The sequence below is a fragment of the Paramisgurnus dabryanus genome, chromosome 9, assembly GCF_030506205.2.
Source record: "Paramisgurnus dabryanus chromosome 9, PD_genome_1.1, whole genome shotgun sequence".
NCBI lineage: Eukaryota > Metazoa > Chordata > Actinopteri > Cypriniformes > Cobitidae > Paramisgurnus > Paramisgurnus dabryanus.
Window position 1 is genome coordinate 18,819,805 of NC_133345.1, and position 12,943 is coordinate 18,832,747.

Below are 12,943 nucleotides of genomic sequence, written 5' to 3' on the forward strand. Positions count from 1 at the left end.
GGCTCCCAACTTGTTGTGTTTTACCCAAGTAAATGTCTGCTTCCAAGATATATTTTCGTGACTGAGGGTGAAGCACTGGCCCGATCGGGCAAGTGAAAATACTTTTTACTGGCCCGAACGTCTCTCACGCTTGCCTGGGGCCACCGGGCAGTCCTTTATGTTGAGCCCTGCTATATTATATTATTTGACACTTTGTTAATGTATGCTACAGTATTCTGTTGTATCATCTATAGTGAATTGATAACTATAGTAAACACTGTAGTACTTTAATATTTGTTAAATTTAAAAATCCACACGGAAAAGACCAACTTAGCCTGGTTTAGCTGGTCTCTCAAATTGGTTTTAGCTGGTTTAGCATGCTAATTTGAGGAGTTTTGGCCACTTTTTAGCTGGTCTTAACTGGTCAGGTTGGAAGACCAACTGACCCACCAATAAACCAGCTTGCCCAGGCTAAAAACTTGGCTTTGCTGGTGTGCTGATTTTAGATGAAAGTAGCTTGTTTAAGCTGGTCCTCCCAGCCTGGCAAAGCTGGTTAAGTTGATCTTTTAGCCTGGTGGGTCAGCTGGTTTTAGCTGGTGGGTCAGTAAAAAAAGTGGCCAAAACCCCTCTAAAACCAGCCTGCTAGACTGTACCAGGTAAACATCCAATCAGCATAGGCTGTTTTTAGATGGTCTTTTTTTCAGTACACTGTAAAAAAACCTTGCTGCCTTAAAAATTTTTGTTAAATCAACTCAGATTTACGAGTCATGTCAACAAAAATTAGTTGTCACAACTTATAAAATATAGTTGAGAAAAGTCAACTTAAATTTATAAGTTATAACATCTCACCTGTAGTTATAACAACTCATCTCTAGTCAAGATAAATAACAGTAAATTGAAATGACTTGTAAATCCGAGTTGATTCCATAAAAAATTTTAAGGCAGCAAAGTATTTTTTACAGTGTATGAAAAATAATATAGTACCTAGACATTTCATACAGTTAACTACAGTAACTTAAGTAAGTTATATTTCAGCATGTGTGTATCCAGAAATTAGCCATTGTATCATTATAGTAAACGTACAGTAACCATTTTATTGGTAGTAAAATATAAATGGCAATCCGCCAAAAAAACATGGTTACTACACTTTGGTTACTGCTACAATAAAGCCATTGTTAATTTTCCTAGGATTGCGTCTGTAATGCCATGCCAAATCTATCAAATGTCAAACCTGTACCAAACAAGAAAGGTAAGCAGTTTCCTTTCGTTGTGAGTAAACACTTCAAATTTCATAGTACAGCGCCTCACAGTTTCGTTTATAATAAATATGTACTGTAATTGTCATTACAAATATGTAAATACATCATACATGCCCCCATACGTGTTCAAGCCAAACTCCGCGTTTTGAGAGTTTAAACTGATTGCAGTTATTTAACTGGCAAACAATCTTGACAAAGTTCTTAAAAGTAGCGAAAAGGATTGAAAAGGGACTAGAAACTGACTAAAAAAACGATATGTCTGTCCGGTACAAACGTGCACCTGCTCTCAACAAAGAACAGAGACAAATCACTCACCTAAGTTTCTCACACTCAACAGTGTGTGCTTAATATTCCGCTTTCGTGCTGATGATTTTTTTATGAAAACATTGTGTGTTGTTTCCTCTACACAAGGCCACAGGGTTTCCAGGGTTCTCCTTCCTAAAGTAAGGTCATGAACAGCAGTGTTTACTGTTTAACTGTAAGTCTCTGCTCTCATTCAAACGCTCAGGACCGATAAACTGACCGGAGCTAAAGCACGAGCAGCGGCAAACACTGGCGCGGATCATTCGGAATGGACCGACAGTCAATCACGTGCAACTAGAAAGAACTTAAACTTTGACAGTTAATATTCTTACACTATCATTCGTTTAATTATTTGTTTATTTATTTTAACGTTTTAAACAAATTGATTTGCTCATATTCATTTATTTAAAGATTTTTATTCCAATACCATAGTTGGATGCACATGACTGAAATATGCCATGTGCAGCAATGCTACCCAAATATGTCTTAATAGAAACACACAAAAATTGATAGACCTATAAAGAGACAAGTTGCAAAAGTGTAGTGTATCTTTATTGATATTGTGTGTTATTAAAAAATTCTTTATTGTCACATCATCACAGTGAGAGTTGTAAAATCAGTTGAGGGTCTCAAAATTCCAAGTGTAGAATTTGATACAACGAGGAGAGAGGAGCTCTGTTCTCGCTCCTGCACAAACACAAAGAGCATATTTTCCCAAGAATTAACTCCCACATCTCTCATCCATCAGTCCTTCCACAGTTTCCACAGTTCTTTCCGCGTAACCGCCCATGTGCTGAGTCTCAGTTCAAAGTCTGCTATACTCAGACCCAATGATCACAGTAATGCACCTTACAATTCAAACAGCCTGTCCAATAAGAGTCCAGTAACTCTGCCGTAGTCGCAAGGGACATTTGCACAACAAAGGCGTAAGAGGGGTGCTGACAGTCACCTCCTCCCCTTTGTGCATATAGAGACAAAAACTAAACCCCTGCAAGAGGACCAAAGATTTCACTTTTGAGAAACCCACTGGGAGGGCCATTTTATGTCCATTAGGCCCTTGCTTACAGCCTAACAAGCTTTATTCTACCATATTTGTTTTCTTTAGTAAATAGGGTCTTTAATACTTGTCAAATCACTAATAGCTAAGCTAATAGCAATTAAACTCAATATTTTCAGATTTAAAAATGTTTTATTGGGTTTCTTAAATTTAGACACAGCTGTAAATATCTGGAGCTCAAAAAACTCCCACTCCACATTTTATCCCTGTTAAGCAATGTTTTCCAATCTCCAAGTCCTAAGGCCTCTAGGACCCTGGGATGGTGTCCCCCCTCAATGCACTTTGTCTTCAGAGTGTGATGTTTCTATAGTGATGGGGTCCCCCCTCCTCACTGTCCCAGTGGGGGCATGGGTAGACCCCCACTGCCATGTCATCCTGACAAAGTACTCCCCCATCTCCCCAGGGTAAGAGAAAACCAAGTGGTCTGTTGGATATGGATTTATGAGAGGAGGGAAAGTACAAAGGCTTTCCGGTTGTCAGAACCATGATGATGGGAGCTCTAGTGATACAGGTGTAAGGCAGCGTGATAATGTGATTACACAGCCACCATCAGGGATGGTGTTGAAATGTTTGTATAAATACATGTGTGAAGAGACACATTCTTAGGCTTAACAGGTCATGTTTGTTTATTTTTTCTTAATGCCACTACAGCATCAATTGCTAGTTTCATGGTGAGAACTGGTTAATCCACATACATGTCAATCTAGACACAAGTTAATCCACACACAAGTTGAGTAAGGGCAATTTGGCATCTCTAGATACACAAGACATTCACCTAACCGGCATGTCTATGGCCTGGGAGTTCCCAAAGTAAACCCATGCTGACACAGGGAGAATATGCAAACTCAACACAAAAAAGCATCCCAACCAAGCTGAGGCTCAAACTGCAGGAACTTTCTTGCTATCCGGCAACAGTGCCACGCCCACTTAACATGTCATAGTATTAAAAAGCATCAGGCACAGAAACACACTTTTCCAAAATAAGTTCGCGTTTCTTTTTAATTAAAGTTTTATTGTAGTCATGCATGTGTGACATCAACACTGTTATAAGTAGAATAAATATAAAAATGCATCTCAAAAAATACTTAAACCCAAAAAAATTTGCATAATCTAAAACCACCCTTGTCCTTTTGCAAATTAAATTGTTTACTATTCTTTGGCACCAGATGTCCATTTATAAAGTTTCTTAATTGACTTGATCAACATATTGTTCTTCAATACATTAGCAGCTCTCTCCCAACGACTCTCTTCCTTCCACAAGCCTTTTCCTTTCTTTTCCGCTCTGCTCTCAGCCCTCAGCAAGCGCTTATAGAGTCTCCAGTAGATGCGAGACTGAGGATCCAGACCAACGAGGGGAGACGTCCTGGCCAAACCATCCTTCAAAAGCTCCTCATTCACACAAATGTTTAAAAGTGAGCCCTAGTAATAGTAGTAGAAACAGGGTGATGGGGTGTTAAAATGTTCTTTGTAATAGATCTACAATATCACAACATATTTTCTTACATTGTTTATTTTCACTTGAAGTGTAAAAGCCTCTTGTTAGTCAAGCTTACAACTTTCATGGTGGTATCTGACCCTGTGCTAATCTGGTGTATCTCACCTACCCTGTTAACTGACACTAGACAGTGGAGGGTCTCGTTTTGTCGAGCGATCAGTCGGAGCCACACCGTCTCAGATGGTTTTAGCTGTTGACTGATCCATTTCTGCCCTTCTGAGGTCAGCTCCACCCCAGCCAGACGCACATCCAGGAGGGTCACGCACTGACCTGCTAAGACCATGATGAGTCAGCTAGTAACCCTTTAAAACTACTAGATAAACAAGACTGTATTTCAAAGTGCTTTGTGTTTGAAGTGAACCCTAGTTTAAAAGACCTAGTTTAGGGGGCTAGTATATATTAGTATGACTTGTAATGGATTTTTTAAAAAAGTCCCTTTTCTGTTGTCTACAGGGCAAGATCATTAAGGCTGACCCTATCTTGATACATGTAACGGTCTGTCACTATACAATATATGAGAGAAACCTTTCCCATATGGTAGGCCTACAAGCCCAAAGGGGTCAGGGTTGACAAGGCCATCTGTGAATCCCATTGGGATTGGGATCCTCTTGTCCCCCCAATAATCAAACTTAAGGGACTTGATCCGTGACCTGTTTAGCACTAAAAAGCACATTTAAACACTTGTAATTAATTTTAAGGATATCGCTGGTCCATAATGAAATTACATTGGCTGCTTCCCTCCATTAACTGCTTTGCAAAATTGAATCTGAAATGAAATAAATCATTTAGTAACAGTTAGGTTTGGGGTGTAACAATAGAACAACAGGCGGGAGAAATCATTCGTGTTCAATGACTTGGCTTCAATCCAAGTTCAAAGACAGTGCTACTATGAGGCAAGACGGCAGGGGGGAAAATGCGCAGTTGGAAGAACAAAGTTATGAAAATTGTCTACTCTTTCTTTCTAAGAGAAAAGGATTTGTAAAGATTGAGTCATAATCGGGACCAGCTGTTCAGATGAATACAGTGGTCCCCATAACAGCAGTGAAATGAATGTGCAGGCCTACTGATAAAACTTTAATTAAATGCTGTATATGTAAGGAGGGTCTTCCTGGGGGTTTGCATAGGGGATTCAAGTCATTTTAATGAATGCAAGACTGGGGTGTTTCCTCACGTTTAGTAAGTAGGGGACTGAGCAAAGGGACATAAATTGGTTGGTGTTCCACTTTAAGCCCGGTCTCGGTTATATTTCTCACTCTTCCTCTGATACTGATGTTTCTCTCAATGAACCAGGCTGGAATATCAGAGGCATATCCAAATTTTGTAATCTGCAGAGTAAAAGACAAGACAATTTTACCAGGGTAAGAACATAAGTAAAATATTTTATTTTTACAGTTATGGTAAAAGAAAAAGCTGAAAATGTATTTCTAACTATAGCTGCTGTAGGTGTGTTTTTTTAAATTTATGCATTTGGCAGATGCTTTTGTCCAAAGTGACTTACAGTGCATTAACATATACATTGTATCAGTGTGTGTTCCCATGGAATCAAACCCACAACCTTTTCCACTGCTATTGCAATGCTCTTCCCACTGAGCTACATGACAAATAAATATCTAATGTAAAATGCCCCGATTATGTAGCACATTGGTCTCTAACATGATGCCCACAGGCGCCAGGTTGCACGCCAAAGCATTCGATTATTAGCCTCAATTTTTATTTGCTACAATTTTTTATATTAGCTTGGCTTCTTTTATCTATTTTAACACTTTAAACAATAATAAAAAATATTTACAATTAAAATAAAATAAACAAGTAAAACAAAATTTTGAGTAGACCATATAAAAAATTAGCCCTCCAGATTGTTTTATCTATTGTGGTAGCCCTTGCTCATAAAATGGTTGGAGACCCCTTATGTAGCAGATATTAATGTCTATGACTGAAATAAATGTCTGATAAAATGATTACAGCATGGCTTTAGAAACCAATCAGAAAAATCAGAGGTGACTGTCTTCCAACCTTAACCAATGACGTGGTTGTGGGCGGGACTACTTTCATGTAAGAAGGACGGTTCACTGTTTGGTGAAATTATACTTGCAGCAGTTTAATCTTAATGTTGCGTTCAATAACTATTTACAGTCAACCAAAATAAAAGCATTACTATGAATGTTTTACTCTGACACCATGACAGCCACGTGAAATAAAAGCACGCGCATTAAACATTTACCAGCCAGATGCTCCTCGTTATGATGAGAAGACCAGCGAGGCCGAGACATGGGCTGATATTCTGTTGAGAAGCGCACAAAACATGACATGATGAAACTTATGAGACGTAATGTAAGGTATTATGCTATGAATAATATTTTAATGTATGTTGAGTTGGTTTTTGTTTCATTTTGTCAATCATCAAGCAATCACATATTTCTGCAACTTCAAACTGACAACAAATTAAAAATGCTATTCTAAATTATTTACTCGGACAAAAGTTAAGTTGTCGTCGGCAAACTGTGATATAACAGCAATGATATTTTGGGAAGGCTTGTCATTTCTCTCGTTCACATCTTCAGGATCCAGACTCGGCATGTTGTTTACAGAGGAAAAACTACAGATGAAACCACGCCCCCTGATAACGGATAGCAGGTTAGGACAAATAAAAAAAGTACTTCTTTATTTCTCCAGAAAACAGCGGGGAAAAACTGAAAACTACAGGCTCAAATCTTCGTTTAATTTATTTTCATATAAGATATGCATTTAATTAACATTACACCTTGGGAATGTTGGTAAAAATGTTCCTCGGAACGATTCACAAGAATTTACAATGGTCAAGTGTCACAATGCAACTGTACCCTCTTTCAAACCTGTCTGAACACTTAATAAACAAAAACGTGAAGAAATTATAAAAAATTTAACGAAATATTGTTGATCTGTAAAGACGCAGTACAATGGAATTTACAGTAATTCAACCTTTTCACCAAGGATTAAATACCCTGTTCAAAAGAGCTGGTGATTCCATAGCAGATATTACTGTAGTAAATGGACATCTACAGTAGAAAAAGTCTACAAAGTCTACGTTATTTATAAAAGATCTAAACATTCATTTTTGGTTCAGCCAAAAACATTTCCTCAAAGGACACTGCTGGTTGCACAAACTGTTCAGACACATACTATAAGATTGCATTGCAAGTACTGGCATTAAATTTATGTTGATGAAGACAGATGAAAAACGTAAAGACAACAAAACTGTACATTTTATAAAGGTTTTGCTGTAAATATAGATGGATTTGCTTGTAACACCTCTTTTTGTGAAACGGGTGTATACTGCATTTTGTTTGTTGACAATATATACAGTATACATGTGACTGGGTAGTATATGCCTAATAAATCAATATTACAATGCAAAATCTGAACAGCTCAATTATATTTAAGTATTTCTAGAGTAAAGACAAAGCAGCTAAAATTGTGCATTTTGTATAATAAACCTTGAAACAGTGGTCCAGTATATTTACTACCTGTAGAATATCAAAAGATCTGCATTCATATTGAAAATGTTGTATTAATATTGGAAATGGAAACAAGGCACAGACAAATCAAGTAATCGTAATCCAGATGTTTGATAATCTCATTTATGATCTACTTTTATACATAAAGTATGGCTGAATCACTAGCTGTATAAATCTTCAGGATTTAAAGCTGTGGTTTTGGGGAATAATCAATCAGACATAATGGTTTAATGTTACAGTATATTTTAGCATTTTACGTTTTAAACTGTTTAAAGCCCATTCACAGGCTTGCTGTAAAAATACAAGATGTCACTCAATGTGTAAAAGGCAGGGGGTGTAAGAGAGCACATCATGAAATAATTTTAACAAAACAACAAAAAACAACAACAGTAGTTCCAGATTCATTAGAGTCCAACAGAGACTGTGCTATTTGGCACCTCTACAATGCCATGCTGAAGGGCTTTCTTCTTGTAATCGCTTCATTTTATTTCCGAAGAAGATCCACCAGCAGAGACCAATCAGAACACACACCACAGACTCTACATAGTAACCATCCAATGTTGTTATACACGTCCCACCTTCTCTGACACAAAGCTGCAAACAATATAAGAAGAGGTTAAATGCATTGTGTGACCACATACATAGCAGATAACTTGAATTGGAAAAGAGAAAATTAACTAACCCCTGCTTCTTCAATTGAACCGCATGTCTGCCCAGGGGCTCCCTGGCATTCTTTAAAGGTGAGAGAATCTACCAGCCATAACGCTAAAGTTGAGGGCCAGTTCCCTCCTAGATTAGTCACAGTGTTTAAAAGGGTCATATAAGTGCCCCCTATGACAGGATCACTGACCTTAGCATGAAAGGCCATGCAGGCAACATACATGCTATATAGTGCCACCTAGTGGAAAAACAAATTTCACAATTAACCAAACTACAAATCAACTCCAAGTGTATTTGTACATTATCAAGTGTAAGCTTATGGTAAGCTAACAAAATAAAATTAACCTTTATTTTAGGGATGCTAAACAATTAATCACGATTAATCGTTAGCAGAATAAAAGTTTTTGTTTACATCACATATGTGTGAAAACTGTGTATAATAAATATGCATATATATAAATATGAACACATTCATGTATAATTTTAAGAAAAATTTTTTTATATATTAAGTATTTATATATAATATAAATTATACATAAATATACAAATGTATATACACATGTAAACATTTCTAAAACATATACATGCATGTGTGTACATTTATTTATACAAAGTTATTATACACAGTTCACACACATATAAGATGTAAACAAAAACTTTTATTCTGCTAACGATTAATCACGATTAATCACGATTAATCGTTAAGCATCCCTACTTTATTTCTAGAACATACCAAAACATAGAAAAGAATGCACAAAACACATTCACATTATTTATGTTAGTTTACATATAACTAACCTGATGTAGAGCATAGCTGAGTAGCACCACGGCATAATAATACAAAGGGAAGCCCCCCTCTTGCCGAACGCTTGGGGTCCACCAGACCAGCAAAGCATATTCCAGACCAATCAGCAGCCTTTTGAGAAATACGTCAAACATGTGCACTATAACTATACAATTCTTTATTATGATTACACATAAGAAAGTGTCTGGCCATATTCTGTGGACATCACAACTGTTAATAACAAGCAGTAAGATATGAAGAGCCGCTAAATGGCACCTCACCAATATAATGATATTAACGAATGCTCCTGGCATGTGTTATACGTTAATTCAAATACTTTTGCTTTAATTCTGCTTAATCCTATGGTTTTTTTTACCCGGATAAAGGAGGTTTACAGAATATATTAGTATATTGACAGAATTTTTTTGCCTTTTAGCTTTATTCAGAAAGGACAGTAAAGTGGTTTTACATGTACTTAGAGGTTTTTGCAGTAACAGTCAAATTTGCTAATACCAATGAAATGACAAAAGTGACATTTGTTAAAATTAAGCCTTTCAATTACTAATAACAAAAAAGCAGGTCCCAGGCACTCAGTCAAAAAAAATTTCAACCAACAAGTGGTTTGCTGCAGGGCAAAGCAGACCACTTGTTGGTTGAAACATGTTGGCTTTTCTATTTTAACATGATGTAAGCCATACTTAATAAAGGCTCCTTCTCCTCTTTTTTATATTTGACTGAGTACCTGGGGCCTGCTTATTTTGTCTTTGGATTTTTCCCTACCCCTAGAGCACCTATCACAAACTATTCTACCTGAGCGCCGGGTTGAACCGCTTCATAGTTTACTGACTAATAACCTTTTCATTGCCATTAAAGTGAAATACTGAAACCAAACATAAGAGCCTGATAAAAATGTGATTGTAAAAATTTACAATAAAACATTTCAGATGCACTTAAAGGGTTTTGCATTAGAGCTCTTTGTTTATGTTTATGGATTCTGTTTGTACCTGAATGGAAATGCCTTGTAGAAGACATCTAGGGGACGAGGACCGGCTGTGTATTTACTAATAACTAAAGGCAACAGAATCTGGAGAGGTACCATAGGAACTGCCAGCAGAGCCAGTTGCTCTTTAGGAACTCCAGCTTCCACGAGCTTCAGCCCTGTCACAGCATCAGCAGCAGAAAAGCCAATCTGAAAGAGAGGTGAAGACAGAGAGGTAAGATCGATTTGCTTAATGCTAAAAGGTTGCTATGATTAAAAGAGAATAGGAAAATGACAATAGCAATAATGACGCTTCAGACCTTAGCGGTTAGTAGTAGGACACAGAAGGTAAAGACTGTTGGCATTTTAATAATGGAAAACAAATGCTTGTAGGTCTCCATAACACTATGTGCCTCCTCTTTGGGCTTCTTCTTGCTATGATGCTTTCTACCATTCTCCTTTTTCAGGATAGCGACCAGAGTGGTTGACACCAAGAATACAATCCCCCAAAAAAACAAGAAATCTGAGATACAATGCAGAACAGAACAGTATAAATGGTTAGAAAATAATAGGAAGTCTGTAATACAAAACAAAGACCAAATGCATTTTAATATGAACCCATGCATTTCTTTAATTAATCATTTAATAATCAATATAATAACAATCAATCATTAATATAATAATCAATAATTAATTTTTCCATATACCTGAGAGAGTTACAATGCCCTGTTCCTGAGGTTCAAACCTAAGATACTTGTTGCAGAAATCAGCAGACTCCAAGGCAAGAAACAAGACGTTTCCCAGGAAATATCCAGCTGTTTGTCCCACAGAGTTACAAGTTGAAGCATAACCAACATTCTCCCTGGACAGCATGGTCAAAGCCCAGCCATCAACAGCAATATCTTGTGTGGCTGCGAGGAAAGCTAAAAAGAAGAAGACTGCAGTCAAGGTGAACACATCTGGCCCCTTTTGTCCGTCTGACTGAAGCATTGAGTCAACGGTGAATGACAGATGGAGCATAAAAAACCCCAACAGGTACTGAGTGGGTACAAGCCAAGACTTTCTCCTGCCAAACTGCTTCAGGTACAAAGAGTCCACCAGAGGGGCCCAGAGCAGTTTTAGGCTGAAGGGCCAAAAGACAAAGCTAAAATAAGCCTGGTCCCGGTAACTGACGTTCTTACTCTGCATGATGAGAGGGATGCTCCCAGCCAAGCCTAAGGGAATGCCCTGAAGCACATACAAGAAGAGCAAGAGGGCCACGTTGCCCAGCTCTCCTTGGATTCCATTACGAACTTTAGGATGTCTGTCATTCCTGTCCGAGTTGTGCAAAAGAGCTTCTTCATCACCGTCCACCTCTAAGTCTGATAGCTTGGTATCCCTGTCACTCATGTCCGAGTTGAACACCACAGGTTTCCGCTTCCTCCCGTTCTTGTGCGCGTTAGATTTAGACATTTCCATCTTAATATGCTGGGCATCAATCCAGATATATCCTAAAAAGACCTGCATGTAGAACAGAAGCAATGAATTAAAATACAATCATAAACTGAGAAGTTAATAAAAAAGCATCTCAGATGATATCCCAGAATTACATGTAAATCAGCAGTTGGTGTAAAGAAGTATTTATAAATAGAAAATTTATAAGAAATAAGTTTATTTGTTTAATTATTTCTAAAAAATATATATATTATTTAACCTTATATTGTTCTTGAGAGGTAAACTGATAAAATCATCCAGTTTCCTCAAATAAAAATGATTAGTCCTATGATACCCTCATCTAATACATAGAGAGAGGTCCATAATGAATGGTTTACGGTGTCTGGTGGGGAAAATCACACTTAGATAGACCCCACTCAATACCTTTAGGGTAAACTGGAACAGGACTGTGGGTCAGACCCTTGTTACCCACCATCAGTGTCTGACATCACTGATGCTCCTGTGTCTGAATGGGTGCATCTAGTGGAAAGCCTTTCCAGAAGAGCAAAAGATGTTATAACAGTAAAGGGAGAAAATCTCTACTAATGTCCATGATTTGCAATTTAAACAATCAATGAACACATGGGTGATAGCATACCCTAAAACCATGTAACGTACCCTCAAACCACAAAGGTGGGCACAGGTATCTTTAAAACAAAACTCCTATGTAAAAACAACTAGGAGGGAAAAATCCGCATAGTAATGATAAGCAACAAAAGAATCAGAATTTGCCAATTGCTTCAAAACACATCATACTGAATAAATAAAAAGTACAGATGACATACCAAATATATAACAGAGACAAGTTATTCAATAATAGAAATGACAATTCTCAAACTAAAAACGCGACGAAAGCACATGCATGAGATGTTAAACAGAAAAAATACACTGACTCATGATTACCTTGCACTATGATGACATAACACATGACAGGTCAAGAATCAATGAATTAATGGAAAAAGCAAAATGTGACAAAAATAAGACGCGGAAAAAGAGACCGTTGTTCCGTTACTTCTGATGAGCAGTATATTATTGAAATTAACATCCACACAAATACAGTATACCTAATGTTTACTCGACACAAGGAAGCGCTGTATGTACACTGGACCGCTGTAATGAGAAGGAAGCCGGAGCGGTGCGTCGTTAAAATGTGTCCGTGCGCTTCAGCTGACGTGTCTTACTTCTTCTGTTTTAAGTTCCGTCTGGTTTTTAATTTCATTTGTCTTTGCTGAAGAATCGAAGAATGGTGGAAGATAATAAATATTCTGACCATGCATACATACATTTCAATACTCATTTAACAAATTTTTTAAATTAATTGATTGTTATAGCAGTTATTGATAAAACCATACATTCAAGTGCAATGAGTGCAGTGCTTTTCAACCACTTTTCAAGTGCAGTGCTTTTCAACCAAAAGGTTTTACTGTGTTTGAAATTAATGTAAATGTTTATATAAACAT

General features: G+C 37.3%; 2 protein-coding genes across 9 annotated transcripts; both read right to left on the reverse strand.

Annotated features, from left to right (window-relative positions):
- Positions 1 to 3,579: 3,579 nt before the first annotated feature.
- c18h3orf33 (c18h3orf33 homolog (H. sapiens)) lies at positions 3,580 to 6,743 on the reverse strand. 2 transcript variants are annotated; one of them, XM_065282671.2, is made up of 5 exons: positions 6,563 to 6,743; positions 6,315 to 6,374; positions 5,265 to 5,418; positions 4,203 to 4,363; positions 3,580 to 4,017 (listed from the first exon to the last, which is right to left on the reverse strand). In XM_065282671.2, the coding sequence occupies exons 1-5, from the start codon at positions 6,668 to 6,670 to the stop codon at positions 3,748 to 3,750; spliced, it is 753 nt and encodes a 250-aa protein (XP_065138743.1). In that variant the 5' UTR covers positions 6,671 to 6,743; the 3' UTR covers positions 3,580 to 3,747. The 2 variants fall into 2 exon arrangements, with proteins under 2 accessions (XP_065138743.1, XP_065138742.1); XM_065282670.2 differs by having other exon boundaries at positions 4,203 to 4,366.
- A 55-nt stretch (positions 6,744 to 6,798) lies between these two features.
- On the reverse strand, positions 6,799 to 12,634 carry slc33a1 (solute carrier family 33 member 1). Of its 7 annotated transcripts, XM_073815727.1 has the most exons (9): positions 12,387 to 12,623; positions 12,102 to 12,160; positions 11,868 to 11,975; positions 10,718 to 11,510; positions 10,331 to 10,533; positions 10,036 to 10,220; positions 9,046 to 9,163; positions 8,270 to 8,485; positions 6,799 to 8,181 (listed from the first exon to the last, which is right to left on the reverse strand). In XM_073815727.1, exons 4-9 carry the CDS (start codon positions 11,466 to 11,468, stop codon positions 8,014 to 8,016), a joined length of 1,641 nt encoding a protein of 546 aa, XP_073671828.1. In that variant the 5' UTR covers positions 11,469 to 11,510; positions 11,868 to 11,975; positions 12,102 to 12,160; positions 12,387 to 12,623; the 3' UTR covers positions 6,799 to 8,013. The 7 variants fall into 7 exon arrangements, with proteins under 7 accessions (XP_073671828.1, XP_073671827.1, XP_065139049.1 ...); XM_073815726.1 differs by lacking the exon at positions 12,102 to 12,160 and having other exon boundaries at positions 11,917 to 11,975; XM_065282977.2 differs by lacking the exon at positions 12,102 to 12,160.
- Between the last annotated feature and the right edge of the window lie 309 nt (positions 12,635 to 12,943).

Coding starts and splice junctions, on each gene's coding strand:
- c18h3orf33 (XM_065282670.2), bottom strand. CDS start 6,670: ATGCCGAGTCTGGATCCTGAAGATGTGAACGAGAGAAATGACAAGCCT. Junction 6,375..6,562: donor ACAACTTAACTTTTGTCCGA/GTAAATAATTTA, acceptor GCTTCTCAACAG/AATATCAGCCCATGTCTCGG. Junction 4,018..4,202: donor GTCTAGTGTCAGTTAACAGG/GTAGGTGAGATA, acceptor TACTATTACTAG/GGCTCACTTTTAAACATTTG.
- slc33a1 (XM_073815726.1), bottom strand. Junction 10,221..10,330: donor TCCTACTACTAACCGCTAAG/GTCTGAAGCGTC, acceptor CCTCTCTTTCAG/ATTGGCTTTTCTGCTGCTGA. Junction 8,486..9,045: donor TCAGCTATGCTCTACATCAG/GTTAGTTATATG, acceptor TTTTTCCACTAG/GTGGCACTATATAGCATGTA.